Raw genomic sequence first — 15,837 nt, forward strand, 5'->3', positions numbered from 1 at the left:
ATGTTCCAGAAGGAACACTCATGGCTGTTTCTTCCACAGCAAAACCAACAGCAGCATTCCATGGTGGACTGATAGACAATGGGCAGACTATCCATGGAACTGTTTCATTAAGATGACTTATTGTTATTTCTATACTGCCCTTCATAAATATGTTTTAGGATTGTTTGCAATATTAATCCAAAGCATTATAAACATCAGGACAGCAGATTGGAATATTGTTTATAGTTCACCTTTCTTTGAAGGAAGTCATATTTGGCACTCATAATTCTCTCCTTCCGCTTAGCCCAAGGTTACTAGTGAATTTCATGACTCAAGGCAAATTCAAATGGAGGGTTTCCTGTTCTAGTCCAACACAGATATCAACACCATGCTAATGACATTTAATTAAATAAATAATTTGATTATTTATTTGCATGCATTTAATCTATTTGCCACCTCTCAAAATTTGCTTTTACTCACTGTATTTCCCCCCCCCCTCAGAAACTGTCTTTCCACCAGTGAAACGCAAAGCAACTTGACCAGCAATGGTGAGAATAGAGTACAGGTCTTGAAAACAGTGCCAGTAAATCTCTCGGTGAACCAAGAGCAGCTGGACACTTCCAAAAGGGAGCAGTTCAGTCCAAATGTATCAGGAAGCCCGTCCTCCATTTCTGTGACTGGAGTAATGGTGGTGAAAGCAGAAGAATATACCCCAGTTTACATGACTCCTTCAGTGCATTATGCCAGGGGAGAAAATGAAGAACATCGGGGAGTCATATTTGAACATGCGCATTATGAAGTGCCTAGTATCACACCCCATTCAACCTATATGAAAGATGATCAGCGCAGCACTCCAGACAGTACTTACAGTGATACCTTTAAAGATGGAGGAGCAGAGGTATGTCTATTACTTTGGGCAATGTGGAAGCAGAAGGTTTGATGTTCATTCATTGTTCACATGTTTTTTTTTTCTCAGTGAAAGTCAGGGCAGTTCATTCACTTTATCACCCCATTAACTCAGTGAATTAGATATAATGGAGAAATAAAGTCTGAAATAATGGCTTGCATAATATTTCATGGATATTCCTGAGTTGCCAAATGGGATAAATTCCATCTTTGGAGGAAGTCTTCCAAGTGCCCCTCTCCAAAGGCAGAGGATGACTAGATAGTCTCTCAATGCTGTTATAAGTTTGTAGGATTATCTCTGCACCCGGTGCTAACATTCTTATTCTTTCAAATAACAGAGAGAGAGAGAGAGAGAGAATTTTGTTCTATCACATTTTCTAATCTATTAGCTTAGTGTATTTGAATTTTGATTCTCTTAGTATTTGAATTTAGTATTTTAACTTGTTTTAATTTAGACTGTTTTGAACTTTGTATGCTGCTTGGTATTTGTAAGTTGCCCTGGAAGGCTTAATGAAATATAGATTGTACACATTTTTAAAATAGTTGAGATTTAGTGTCATAAGAATCTCTTTTGTACAGAGGTCTGAAAATGTTTTGGGTGATTCTTGTGTGCAATAATGGAGATATAACATTGTCAGCATACTTCCCTTTTGACATTTTTTTCTTTTGGGACATTTATTCAAAGTGTAAAAAATGAAATGATCCATTGTTATGGGATTTGAGGAGTAATCCTGGAATCAAATGCTAAGATTGAAATAGGTTGTATGAACTCTTGCAAAAAAGCTTCTAAAGGAAGAATACATTGGGAGCCTGATATAAAAGAGCTGATAGAAATTATTTATCCAATACCTGGAAAACTATAGTGATGAAACACAATCATGCAATGAGTTCAATCCCATCTTTCTCTCCTGGGAAAATGTTATTCTGAAGGGCAGATGCTTCTATAAAAATGCTCTCTTCCTGGTTCTGCCAGGTGACATTTTTTAGCAGATGGAACCTGGAGCATGCATTTTTTGCCAGACCTAATGGGATGGGTAGACATAATCAGATAGAGATGGTCCTTCAAATAACTTGATTTCATGCCATGAAGTGCATATTACAGCCATCAGTGTAAATTGAATCCCAGCGCAGCTCAAGGAACAAAGATGTAACATGTGCTGATCAAGGAGTGCATATAATTGGCTGTGCTTCTATATTCCATGCCAGACATAACTTCTGGAGGGTCTTCAAGGGCAGCCCCATGTAGAGTGCATTGCAATAGTCCATTTGAGAGGGTTTTTTTAATTATTCAAAATACTTTTGAGTTTCAAAGAATCTTGAATGCAGGTGTTTATAAAACTACACTTCTTGCCTCTTTTAACATTAGCTTGATATTTTGTAGCTCATACGAGCATCTTAGAAAAGATTTTGTCTTTAGATCTATTGGATCGGACCCTGTCATGTTGAAATCAGTAAAGCTTAAGTTAGTTGTGACTTTCTGCTCAACTATTCTTGATATATATTTTATTTCTCTATCTTTCAGAAATTTCGCAGTAGTTCTGCGGGTCCTGAGGAATATATTTATGAACAAACAGCCAAGTAAGTATTGGCAATGAGAAAATACTAAAGGTGTACACTAGGCTTTGGATTGGCCTAAGGCCATAAAGTTGCACGGAGGACACTAATGCTGAAGGATCCAATCTGGGTCGGTCACCAGGACCAGAGATTCTGTCTTCCGAGCATTCGAACCCATGCTGGAACCCATCTTCAGGGAACTTCTCTCTGGCCAGGCTCTGGTCCTGGTGACCAACCCAGATTGGATCCTGCAGCACTAATTTTGCTTGGCCATTTATTATTAAGAAGAATTTGTTAACTTGCATTCAGCATACTCAGCTTCTGTTTTTTTTTCCTTCCTATCTAAATGAAATTCAGAAGAACAGATATATCTTATAATGAGATCCAGTAGAGGTGCATTTTATAACGTTCAATTTGTGCCACATAGCAAATTTCTTCTGCACATAATTTTGCATGGCCAAAGGGAGTATCTATGGTTGTGAGAGTGAATTCTTCATCTTACTGTAATATGTGAATGCAATATAAGTGTTATCTTGCACCAGCGCTGTCACCCCATCTGGAAAGAAAATGGTAAGGACCAGTTCTATCCACATAGTTGCTGGATTCACATACAAGCGGAAAGTGCTTCACAGGAAATTTTGTAGTTACTGACGCTAAAATGAAGATGTCTGGCATCTAGCCCATGCTTTCTGTGCCATTCAGCCTCTGAGCAAGGCTTCACTAGATCTTTGTGCTAAAAGAGCAAAGGTGGAATAGGGTTCTGTAGGTGATAAGTAGGTCTTTGAATTGAGTCCAAATAGTTATTGGTGGCTAGTACCTTAAAATTGGTGAGATCCTACAATGACTGCTCCTACTAGCAGTCTAGATGCTACATTTTGTATCATCTGCAAAGGCAGATTCACACGAAGTGCTGTCCAGTGATCTGGATGAAGGTTGACTATCTTCGGAGCATCTGATCCAAGCAGGGTCATAACGGGTACATCATTCAAATCTAGATGAAGGCTCCTTAGCCAAAGCTTCCACTGGCTACTTAATCAGGACCCAAGAATCTTGAAGGAACCCCACCACTTCTTGAAAAGGAAGCACAATCCTGTAAAAAATAACTACTAGGACTGATATTTCTGTATTGCTCAGATATTTACTGACAAATAGCAACCTGATAAGATTTCATCTGAGCTTGGTTTGTTCTGTCTAGTCACCAGTTCTAGATATCCATGGCATCTCCAGCATAGCCTGGAGTGCTAAATCATCCTTGGCAGGTGCTGAGTAACTTATCCAATAAAGGGGTACTTACTATTTCCTTTAGCAACTGGTTCCACTTACATTTTCCCAAGCAATCAGGCAAAATCTGCCCTTCTGAAAATTGAATTCAGTAATCTGCCCTCTAGAATAATAAATTATAACTGTTTACTTTCTTTTGGGTGACAGCTCTTCAGACATTTGAAAAGTATTATTTCCTTCAGTTTTGGCTAACCATTCATACCACTTTTGGTTTCTTTCCCTATCACTGAATTTTCAGTCCTTTAATTATTTGTGTTGCCCTTCTCCCAACCTGTTCAAGATGATCTGAATCTTTCTTCAAATGTGATGATCAGAATTGAATAAAATACTTGAACAGAGTAATATGGAACAATGATTTCCTGTTATTTGGAAACTGTATTTTCACTGATGTACATTAAAAGGCATTCGGTTATAAGTGCCCTAATTTGGATTCCTGCACAGCTGGATTCAAGGTCCATTTGAGAGTGTTGAAAACATGGACTGTGTGGACTAGAAGTGAATTGTACTGTGAATTTTCATATTTTTTAGCGTTTTTGTGCAGGGGTTCTCTGAGACCTGAAAGTTATTTCAAGGTTTCCAACAGGGTAAAAAGATTAAGAAAGACTGCTTTAAGCTCTCCAGAATCTTCTATCATTCATCTTCACTGGATAAATCTAGGTTAAATCCAATTTATATTGTTATGAGAGAGGGAAAGGCATTCACTATTCACTTCTTCACAACATACATACTTTTCAAAATCTCTACCATCTTTACCATTATTTTTTTCTAATTAAAAAAACTGCAGCTCTTCATTTTGTGTACGGCCTTTTCCAGTATTATATTAATTTTCTGAGAAGCAGCAATTGAGGTTTGTCCAACATCATAAATGTATCCACAAGGTATATTTAGAAAGACACGACAATATTGTTGGTTTTGCTTTTCATCCCTTTCCTTATGGAATTCACCTTCATAGCTATGTTACATTGTATTGACATTTTCATTAAATTACCTGTCAGAGTCTCAAGATCAATTGAACTTATCTGCATATATGTGAAGATAGGATTCTTTTTCTCAAATGTGCATTATATTGCAGTTATTTGGATCAAAACACATTTCCCATTTTGGAAAATATCCTCAAGCACTTTGGGTTTTACATTTGGGGTTATTAACACTCACGATTATAAGTCATTTAATTATGTTAAAAAGCCCTGATCCACAATCTTGAGTGCAGATCCTTAAGGAATTCACTTTTTCCTTTATGAATACAGAGATGTGGAGGAATGCATTACAAAAGTATTGTCTGTATATCCTTCAGCATATTTTCTTTTTTAAAAATGCAAAAAATATCCTTTCTCCTTTCCTTTTTTTCCAAAAACAGAACCTTTCTTAAATAAGCAAAAGAGAAGAACATTATCAATATAATATAGGCTATTTTGTATAATTAGGTTTCAAAGGTAAAGCATTTGATCAAATAATTTCTTAGCAGAACCAAAGGTGTGTTTTTATCTAGGAACTGGTGATTAAATAAGAATGAACCCTCCTAGTTCTAGCCCTGGAATAGCATTTTTTTGGACTACTGACAGTTTTTCAATCTCAGCTTCTAACATTACAAAATACTTGTGAAGGAGAGTACGCTAAATTTTGTTCAGATTGGGTTTTCCCACTGTTCCTTTAAAGTTCTGTCTGTTCAGAAACATTCTTGTGATCACCATCTATGATATAGTGACTTGAAAGCATGTTTCCATAAAACACAGGAATTTTAAAAAAATCCTTGAAAACAGGAAGCTAGAATTCTGGTAGCATAATCATAATAATAATGCAACACATAGTGCAGACAATGGGGTGTGGTATTTGTCACATCATTGATATAATAAAAAGGAGGGAAGACTTGGGTTCACTTTGTTTTTCATTAAAACCTAAGATTCACCAGACAACAAAAGAATTGAAGAGCAGGGACCTCTGCAGAATTTTGGTTTTTCCCCCTTCACCAATATGAGCTTGAGAGGGTGAGAGAGGCAGACAGATGCATAAGATAAAATGAGAGCAGTCCTCCTCATTGGGGAAGAATATTGCAAAAAGGAGAGTGAAGATCTAGTCTTCACTCAGAGTAAATCTTTTGTAAAACTAAGGTAATGATTTCATTCAAAGCCAAATACTTTGAATTACAATAGGATGTAATCCACTCTCCCGCCAGTCACTTCAAGAATTTAAATACAGAAGAATTTAAACGCAGAAGAAAGCTAAAAAGTAAATCCATATTTATTTAAATCTGTCCTGAATTTGAGACTTAAGTATAAAACATAACATTCAGTTAGGAAAGAACACTGGATTGCAAGCATGTATTTCATATGACATTTTTACTGGTCGATAAAGTGAGGAGACTATATTGCTGAGTCTGGATGTAGGTTAAATTTGCTTAGTTCTGGGCAGCTGCTTTTAAAATTAACAATTAAGAACACCATCCCCATACAGGGAGTCCTCCTCTTATGACCATAATTGAGCCCAACATTTCTGCTGCTAAGTGAAACTTTTGTTAAGTGAATTTTGCCCCATTTTATCACCTGTCTTGACACAGTTGATTAAGTGAATTTGGCTTCCCATTGACTTTGCTTGTCAGAAGGTTGCAAAAGGAGATCAAATGACCCCAGGGCACTGCAACTGTCATTAAGTTGTCAAGCATCCAAATGTTGATCATGTGGCCATGGGGATGATACATAAGTGTGAAAAACATAAGTCACTTTTTTTCAGTGCTGTTGTAACTTTGAACGGTCATTTAATGAACTGTTGTAAGTCTAGGACAACCTGTACTTTCTAAACAATGGATCTGGTGGTACTGGTACCTGGTAGTGCTAATATACCATGTGATCTTCCTACAAAGATGGGTGTTGTACTTGATATGAACAAGCACAGGGTAAGATTGCCATTGGAAGCATTGGAAATTACAGTGACATTTCAATGCAAATTTTAGCTGAATGAGAAGAGATATGATGTATTTTGTTCAGCAAATTCTCTCAGCGATACCATTATGGGCCTATTGTGAAAACCTTAATTTTTACATAGTTCCTATATTTTTCAACTAATCCAGCTGTATCCAATATGCTCAGAGCTGTGCTTGATGTCGTTATTCCTGGGACAAATAGTCCAAGATCCTCTAGTGAAATGTATAATTTCTTTGCATTTTTTTCAATTGTAATTTTTTTATCTTTTACATCTATTGAGTTTGTGAAAGTTGTAAACGGAAGGTTTTGATTCTATCTATTGTGCTAGCTTTTTAAAAATCTTAACCAGTTAACCAATGTGTAGGTAAGGGATGAGACAAATTAATAGAATAAGTTAGTTCACAATCTTATTTGCTGTTGTATTATATAGGGAATCCCATTTCATATTATGTTGCACTGCCAATCTGGATTGGCTCCTCTGTTCAGTTTCATGTAAAACACAAATGTTTTCTGACTGTGCTATAAATCGACTATGCTGTATAGTTTGACTTGAGAAAGCTGTTTCTTTTACAAAAGCAAGCTTTGCTTTTATGTGAGCTAAGCATACTATAAAGAAGGGGCTTTATATGAATTTTAGTATGTGTCTGGATCGGGTATATGTATATTTTAGGTGCTGGCCATGTCTAAGTCTCAAATAGTTGCCATTGACCTGGATTGGATTTTCAAGTGTGGCCTTTACATGGCGTAGCTAAATGTTGTTACTGAAGTGTCATTATTAAGATAAATAACATTAGTTCAGTGTACTGGAGTTCTATAACAATAACTGAACTATTGTTCTAAGAACAATATTAAAAAGTTTTCAGTCTTTCATATTTATATGAATTATGGCATCAATCTAAGGCATGAATTTAAAATTCTAAGGCCTTTATTCAACTCTCTCTCAATAATGTATTTTCTAAGTTTATTTTTATTTTCTTCATAGTAACACATTTCGATATACTTTGGAAGCTACCAAATCCCTCCGCCAAAAACAAGGAGAAGGACCAATGACTTACTTAAACAAAGGGCAGTTTTATGCCATAACACTCAGTGAAGCTGGGGACAACAAATGCTTCAGATATCCAATCAGCAAAGTCCGGGTATGGCTAATCTTGCATGTATACTAATTGACAATGTTGGTTGGCTAAAGACTTTTAATGTGTGTCCTTGTTTTCATTCTGCTGAAATTTGAATACAGTTATAACCACCAATCTCTTAATAGAAGCTTAAGCTCATTCTTCTCCAAAAAGATTGTGAATAGAGAACCTGAAAGTGAATTCTCAATGCCAAATGACGTGGATCACTATACCTGTCCTGGAATTCTAAATTATTATAGGTATTGTCTGTTTCTTTGAAATGTTATGGTTTTGTTTTGCAATTTAAGACACTTATATATATAAAAATAAAAAGTGATAACAAGAAGGACTGCACAAAAGCTATTAGACCTAGTGCAGGGGTCGGCAACCTAAAAAAGAAAAAGAGCCACTGGGAACCGGTTCCATCACAAATTAAAAAAAGAGGGAGCCGCGTGCGTGTGTCCATGCACGTGCATGCGCAAAAAGTTTTTTTGCGCATGCGCAGACGCACGCGGCTGCCATTTTTTAAAAAATGAGATGGAACCGGTTCCCGGTTGCCCGACGGCGACGGCCCGTCTGCAAAGCTGCCGCTTTCGGCAGCTTTGCAGACGGGCCCGTGGCAGCTTCCTCAAAGAGCGGCACCGCTGCCCATTCCGAGAGGTGCGCGCGCACCTCTCCGAACGACCGGAGGTGCGCGCGTACCTCCGTGCGAAGGGGCAGCGGCGCCGCTCTTTGAGGAAGCTGCCGAAAGCGGCAGCTTCCTCAAAGAGCGGCACCGCTGCCCGTTCGCGCGGAGGTACGCGCGCACCTCCCCAAAGGTTTGGGGAGGTGCGCGCGCAACTCCGGTCGTTCGGAGAGGTGCGCGCGCACCTCTCGGAATGGGCAGGGGCGCCGCTCTTTGAGGAAGCTGCCGCGGCCCGTCTGCTAAGCTGCCGCTTTCGGCAGCTTCAGAAGACGGGCCGCGGCAGCTTCCTGAAAGAGTGGCACCGCTGCCCATTCGTGCGGAGGTACGCGCGCACCTCCCCAAAGGTTTGGGGAGGTGCGCGCGCAACTCCGGTCGTTCGGAGAGGTGCGCGCGCACCTCTCGGAATGGGCAGGGGCGCCGCTCTTTGAGGAAGCTGCCGCGGCCCGTCTGCTAAGCTGCCGCTTTCGGCAGCTTCACAGACGGGCCGCGGCAGCTTCCTGAAAGAGCGGCACCGCTGCCCATTCGCGCGGAGGTACGCGCGTACCTCTCCAAAGGTTTGGGGAGGTGCGCGCGCACCTCCGCCCATTCGGGGAGGTGCGCGTGCACCTCTCCAAACGGGCGGTGCCACTCTCCATTTGGAGAGGTGCGCGCGCACCACTGCCCGTTGGAAGAGGTGCGCGCGCACCGGGCGGCTGGGAGCCGCAAGAGACGGCTGAAAGAGCCGCATGCGGCTCCGGAGCCGCAGGTTGCCGACCTGTGACCTAGTGTAAAGTGCTCCTTCAAATCCATAGCTTAAAGCAGGGCTTCCCAAAATTGGCAACTAAAGCATGTGGATTTCAATTTCCAGAATTTCTCAGCCAGCCATGCTTAAAGTATTAACACAAACCGGTCAGTCCTAAAGGAGATCAATCCTGACTACTCTTTAGAAGGCCAGATCCTGAAGTTGAAACTCAAATACTTTGGCCACCTAATGAGAAGTAAGGACTCATTGGAGAAGAGCCTAATGCTGGAAAAGATTGAGGGCAATAGAAGAAAGGGACAACAGAGAATGAAGTGGCTGGATGGAGTCACTGAAGCAGTAGGCATGAGCTTAAATGGACTCCAGAAGAGAGGACAGGAAGGCCTGGAGGAACATTGTCCATGGGGTCGCGATGGGTCGGACACGACTTCGCAACTAACAACAACAAACATCTCTTCAAAGTTCAGTAGGGCTGTTTTGAGATCCTTTCCCAGTTTATAGCCATTTTTGTCTGTGTGGATATAAGTTACTTGTGTCAGTGTTGCCTTCAGACCACCTGAAAGGGTTAGTTAAAAACAGCTTACACTAGGAACACAAGCAAGTAAAAACATATTAAGAAGACATAATATTAAGAAGACATAATATTTGATACCAAGCAAGTTTTTCTGAGTATAAGATACCATAAAGAAAAAGACATCTCCCAGTCATCAGTTAGTTCAGTAATTCCAGAAGGTATGGAGACTTGGAGAAAGAACTGTAATGATAATGCTAAAATTCAGACATGTTTCAGTGGAAGAAGAGGGTCCTTCACATCTCCAAGATATTTCGAGCTCTAAATATGAAATGTGGATGATGGCAAGCCACAGACCACAATCATAATTCATTCACTTACTAAGTTGTGTAGGAAGGAATTGTTGTGGTTTATTATCTGGGAGTAGGTAGACTTGTTTCTAATTTGGGTTGACTGAGTGCCATGTGAAGCTGGCATTTTTGTTCTGCTGGCAGGGCGAGGATATTTCTCAGTTGTTTTTCTTGTTAGCTGTACTGTACAGAGAAATACTAGGCAATTCAATTTAACCACCAGTTCAGTGTTACTATGTGCCTGATATAAACATGGCTGTAGGACATTGTGGGAAATCAAAGAGTGGTCAGACCCTCCACTGCTGAGAAGGCTACCATTGTGGATAGCTGGTAATTCAGCAAGGAATTCTTTGTCCAGGGTATCCGTTCAGACAATAAGAGAATTTATCCCCAAGGAAGAGGGTGGGCTCTGTTTCATTAGACATGTACAAACAGATCTTAAAAAGCAGGCCCTGGGGGATGCTCTAATGCGGATATCTGCAGTAAGGCGGTCATAGGGCTCAACTGACTTAATTGACTTTTTCAATCATTTTCTGTAAGTTGAGGATTGCTTATTTGTTGTTAGGCTTTATGAGTTTCTTCCTCTGTCTCCTTTGGGAACTTGGTTGCCTTATGATAAACAAGGTACATTAAGAAAAAGCATTGGAGACATGACTGGTTGATAGAATCTAAAAGAACATCAACTGGATTCAAACCAACCATGGCAGGTACCAATATTGAAAATATAAATGGGACCTGGTTGACAATCCTGACTGTGATTGTGGGAACATCCCATAAGCTTTACATCATATTACGATGGAATGCCTCTTCAGAAGGTTCCCTGGATCTCTGCATGAAATGCATCATCTCAAGGGCACTCTGTCCAATGGCTAAATGATCTTCTAGATATCCGGCCATAGGCTTAGCCACACATAATTCAGTTTTATAAATTATTTTACTCATCATTCGTGCTGTGTGTTTTTAAAATAATTCACTGCTCTGATGTTTTATATTTTGATAGACATTTTTATACCGTATGTTGTTTTGTACATTTTATGCATTAATGCTGTATTCTGTTATGCCATACATATATACATATACATACATACATACATATGTGTGTGTGTACATATATATATGTATATATATGTACACACACACATATGTATATATGTATATATATATATATATATGTAAGGGACGCGGTGGCTCAGTGGGTTAGGACGCTGAGCTTGTCGATCAGAAGGTCGGCAGTTTGGCGGGTCGAATCCCGAGTGCCGCGTAGCAGAGTGAGCGCCTGTTACTCGTCCCAGCTTCTGCCAACCTAGCAGTTCGAAAGCACGTAAAAAATGCGAGTAGAAAAATAGGGACCACTACGGTGGGAAGGTAACAGCGTTCCGTGCGCCTTTGGCGTCTAGTCGTGCCGGCCACATGACCACGGAGACGTCCTCGGACAAGCGCTGGCTCTTCGGCTTTGAAACGGAGATGAGCACCGGCCCCTAGAGTCGGAAACGACTAGCACGCATGTGCGGGGGAACCTTTACCTTTTTATATATATATATATATGCATACATTTATATTTGTTTTCTGAGGTTTTCGCGGGTGTTTGTATGTGGATCTTTGGTCATTCGGGTTTTTCCCCGTGTAGAATTGAAGGTGTAGGAGCAACGTTTCGACGGAATCCCATCTGGCAGCTGAGACCAGCCCATCCACTCAAAACACACCCCCACCCAATCAGAACACCCCCACCATTCAAAACACACCCCCACCCAATCAGAACACACCTAATCCCCCACCAAATCAGAGCACACCTCCACCCACAGAACACACACCCCTCTGGCAGTTTAAAAAAGAGGAACAAACAGCCACTACCACATGCTTCTCCCAGAAGAAGGAAGCTGAAGTCACCAGCCTGAGGATGACGGATGGGATTCCGTCAAAACGTTGCTCCTACACCTTCAATTCTACGCGGGAAAAAACCCTAATGACCAAAGATCCATAGACAGCTCATATTTGTGTAAATTTTAAATTGCTAACAAAGAATTAAGTAGTCACCGGTGTGACTACTGCCTGTCGATGGCCTTCAGGTTAGGCTGACACAGGAAATAAAGATTTGTCCCATGTTTGGGGCCTAGCAAGGTAATCTAAATAGTTAACAAGCATTTGACACATATCTCCCCTTGCTTCTCAGCTAACAAAGCGAGAGAGAGCCTGTGGCCTAGAGGTAAAAACAACTGCCTAATGTGCAATCAGCCCAGGTTCGAATCTCAGAAGGGTATGGCTGACTGATGAAAACTAATAAGTTTGAAATGCATATCAGTCTCCCTTAATTCTTTGTTAGCAATTTAAAATTTACACACACACAAACACACACACACACATATATATACATATGTTTTCGTAGATTTTCACAGGTATAGGTATGTAGGTCTTGGCTTCGCTCACACAAGCACAAAACCGAAGATACCAGCCTGAAGATGACGAGTGGGACCTCGTCGAAATGTCGCCAAGACACCCTCAATCCTACATGGGAAAAGACCCGAATACGCCAAGACCTACACAAACACACACACACACACACATGTATATGTGTGTGTGTGTATGTATGTGTATATATATATATATATATATATATATATATATATATATATATACACGTGTGTGTGTGTGTGTATGTGTATATATGTATATGTATATGTATATGTATATGTATATACATACAGTATGTATATATGTATATGCATATGCATATGCATATGTATATGTATATATGTATACATGCATACATAAACACACACTTATATTGCTTAGTATTTTGCTTTACTGACCATAACCAATTGATGATTATTGTGTGGTCTTTCTAGAGTGTGATCATGGTTGTATTCAGTGAAGATAAAAATCGAGATGAGCAGTTGAAGCACTGGAAATATTGGCATTCACGACAGCATACAGCTAAACAGAGGGTCTTGGACATTGGTGAGTGATGAAGTAGCCCTGTGAGCTCCTTAGTTTTTCTTTCTCTCAGAGGTAATCAGCTTTTCTTGATTCTTCCAACCTTTTGTCATATTTTAACTTTCATTTATGCTGAAATTAATTGGACACTGTATACAGAAGATTACTTAGTCTTCTGTGTTCCATTTATTCAATTGTGTAATATTCTAGTATTTAGTATGAAATAGGAGCCCTCCTCAGAGTTCTCCATTGCTTAGCTTAAATTCTTCCTTTTGTGTTTTTACCTAGTTTAGAATCCTAGGAATTTTGAACTTCACCCGGTCCAACCCCATGCTTAATGTATAATCTATATATAGAAGGTGAGCTCAGGTACCCCTCAACGTATGACCAAAATTGAGCCCAAAATTTCTGTTCCTAAGTGAGACATTGGTTAAGTGAGTTTTGCCACATTTTACAGCCTTTCTTGCCACAGTCATTAGGTGAATCACTGCACTTGTTAAATTAATAACACAGTTGTTAAGTGGATCTGGCTTCCCCGCTGACTTTGCTTGTCGGAAGATTGCAAAAGGTGATCTCATGACCCTGGGACATTGTAACCCTCATAAATATGAGTCAGTTGCTAAGCATCTGAATTTTTTTTCTTTTTTTCCCTTTTTTATTGAAAAGTTTTATAAAAGTTACAATGTTATCCCATCCCCAAACCCCCCCAAACCCCCCTCCCCCTCCCCCACTTCCCAAAGCTGGTTACAGGGTTACAAATATATAATAATCATAATCAACTAACATTAATCAACTATATAAATAACCAAATACATAATACACTTTAACCCGCCTATAACATAATTACAAACACTCTAAAAATATCCAACTTATAAAAATTTTTTAAATTATAACAATCTAAAATTTACTCATAAGCTAAATGGAACTTTTTAGTCCCATATTTTTTTTAAATATAATCTATCCATCTTCTCCAAACTGAAATGTATCTTTCTTGTGAATGATCCTTCAAGTAAGCAGAAATCTTAGCCATTTCTGCTAAATTTGACACTTTGAAGCATCTGAATTTTTGATCACATGATCATGAGGATGATATAGCAGTAGTAAGTGTAAAAAAGGATCATAAGTCACTTTCTTCCCTGATGTTGTAACTTCAATGTTCATTAAATGAACTGTTGTGTACAGTATCTCTGACAAAGCCATTGCTTAAATACTTCCAACAAGAGAGAAGCCACCATTTCAAGGGCACTCTGTTCTTTTCTTCATCAGCTCTCGTTTTTAGTAATTTTCTCCTAACTTCTCTGCCATTTTATACCAGCTGATTCTATTTCTGTGTTAAGAGTTCTGCTTGATAGCTGTTTGAAGATTGTTACCCTATCTCCCCCTTCCCCCCAATCTTCTCTACTTTGGGTTTGTCTTGCAATAATTGCTTGATATTTGTACAAGAATTATAGGGTGAGAATCTTAGCAAAATATTTAAGGAGAACATATTCAAATACTTAGGCTCTATGCTTGGAGCATATTCACAATCTAAAAATAAAATCTCTTTAGCTACCTTTCTAGAAATATGTTATCCAGGAGTGATGGCCATTGTTAAGCTGTGATTTTAGGAGGAAACAGGAGGATGGGGATTGCATTACCATTCATTTATCCATTTCCCAAGTAGCTTTCAAAACTTCTTTTGCGGTCTGTGAAAAGATATAGAAATTTATTTTCTGAAAGAAAATAGCAAGCAAGTAAAAAGAAAAATGCATCTAAACATTAAGTATTAAATATCAAAGTTTCTTACAGCATTATCAGATAAAAATCAGTTCAGTTACCAATTATATATTTTAACTACTGGTCAAACCTGAAAAGTGACCTGCATCAGCATATTATGAATATTGAGCAATTGTTAAGGAACAGTATCTGGGATAAATTGCCTTTAAAAAAAAGACGTTTTTCTAACAGGAAACCTTCATGGTTTTAGTCTGCAAATTCCCAAGCAAAGGGCCCCATCTTTCTTCTCAGAGACCTGTCATACGGGGGCTTGTGCCATGCCAAGAGATGAAGGAGAAGTTTACTATCTCTTGTTTCCCAGCCATTTTTTTAAAAAAGAATTCTCACACAGAATCTTCTAAGAAACATGTTTAGACCACATATTTGCATCAATATGCGAAGAACATATTTAGTTTACTATTAAGTTGCATGTTGTCTCAGAATCCTAAAGAGGTGTTTGGATCTAGTAGGTTAATATCAACAAATGCATTTGTAGTTTAGGATTATTAATTTTTTAATCTTCATAATACTGAATGTAGAAGTAGTTTTGAAAATTTATATGTTGTCAATGAAATCTGGTGGACCTAGGATGGTGGTAGTGTATTCATCCTGACCTTTTATCTTTTGGCAGCTGCACTGTCTTCCAGTAAGTTTTCCAAGTGAAATTCAAAGTACTGATTGTCATCTTTAAAGCCCTACATGCTTTGGGACTAGGTTAGCTGAGGGACTTTCTCTTCTGGTAATTTCTGCCCATCCTCCAGGTCTGGCAGAGTGGACATCCTGCAGATAACCATGGTGAAACCGTGTTACTTGGTGGGCCTTGGACATGTATCTTGGTGCTTGCCCTGTAAACAGTCTTCACCCCACACCCAAATTGGGAAGGTCTGGATTCTATTGGCTTTCTGGGAGGCTATGAAGAATTGTGTCTTTTCCCAGGCATTGGGGCTAGGATGTTAGCAGCAGGAGTTTGGCATGGGTGCCCATGATTGATGACTATAGAGATCGTATTGGACCTTGAGTTGCTTTGTTTTTGTTTGGTTTTAATGGAAATCTTATTTTGCCTTGTTTTTGCTTGCTCTCTACCCAACGTTTCTTTGGATAGATGGGGTATGT

At 39.3% G+C, this 15,837-nt stretch overlaps 1 protein-coding gene and 1 long non-coding RNA gene across 2 annotated transcripts in view; one reads left to right on the forward strand and one right to left on the reverse strand.

Moving 5' to 3' along the window:
* The window catches only part of LOC310637933, a 191,556-nt gene that overhangs the window by 132,358 nt on the left and 43,361 nt on the right, over positions 1-15,837 (reverse strand). The window lies entirely within an intron of this gene.
* Positions 1-15,837, forward strand: part of GRHL2 (grainyhead like transcription factor 2) — a 93,483-nt gene that overhangs the window by 18,538 nt on the left and 59,108 nt on the right. The window contains exons 4-7 of the mRNA XM_083358557.1: positions 481-877; positions 2,408-2,463; positions 7,621-7,777; positions 12,882-12,993. Coding sequence (XP_083214683.1) covers positions 481-877; positions 2,408-2,463; positions 7,621-7,777; positions 12,882-12,993 — 722 coding nt within the window. The remainder of the gene's footprint in view (positions 1-480; positions 878-2,407; positions 2,464-7,620; positions 7,778-12,881; positions 12,994-15,837) is intronic.

The sequence above is a fragment of the Vipera ursinii genome, assembly GCF_947247035.1.
Source record: "Vipera ursinii genome assembly, chromosome: 3".
In the NCBI taxonomy this organism is placed as follows: Eukaryota; Metazoa; Chordata; class Lepidosauria; order Squamata; family Viperidae; genus Vipera; species Vipera ursinii.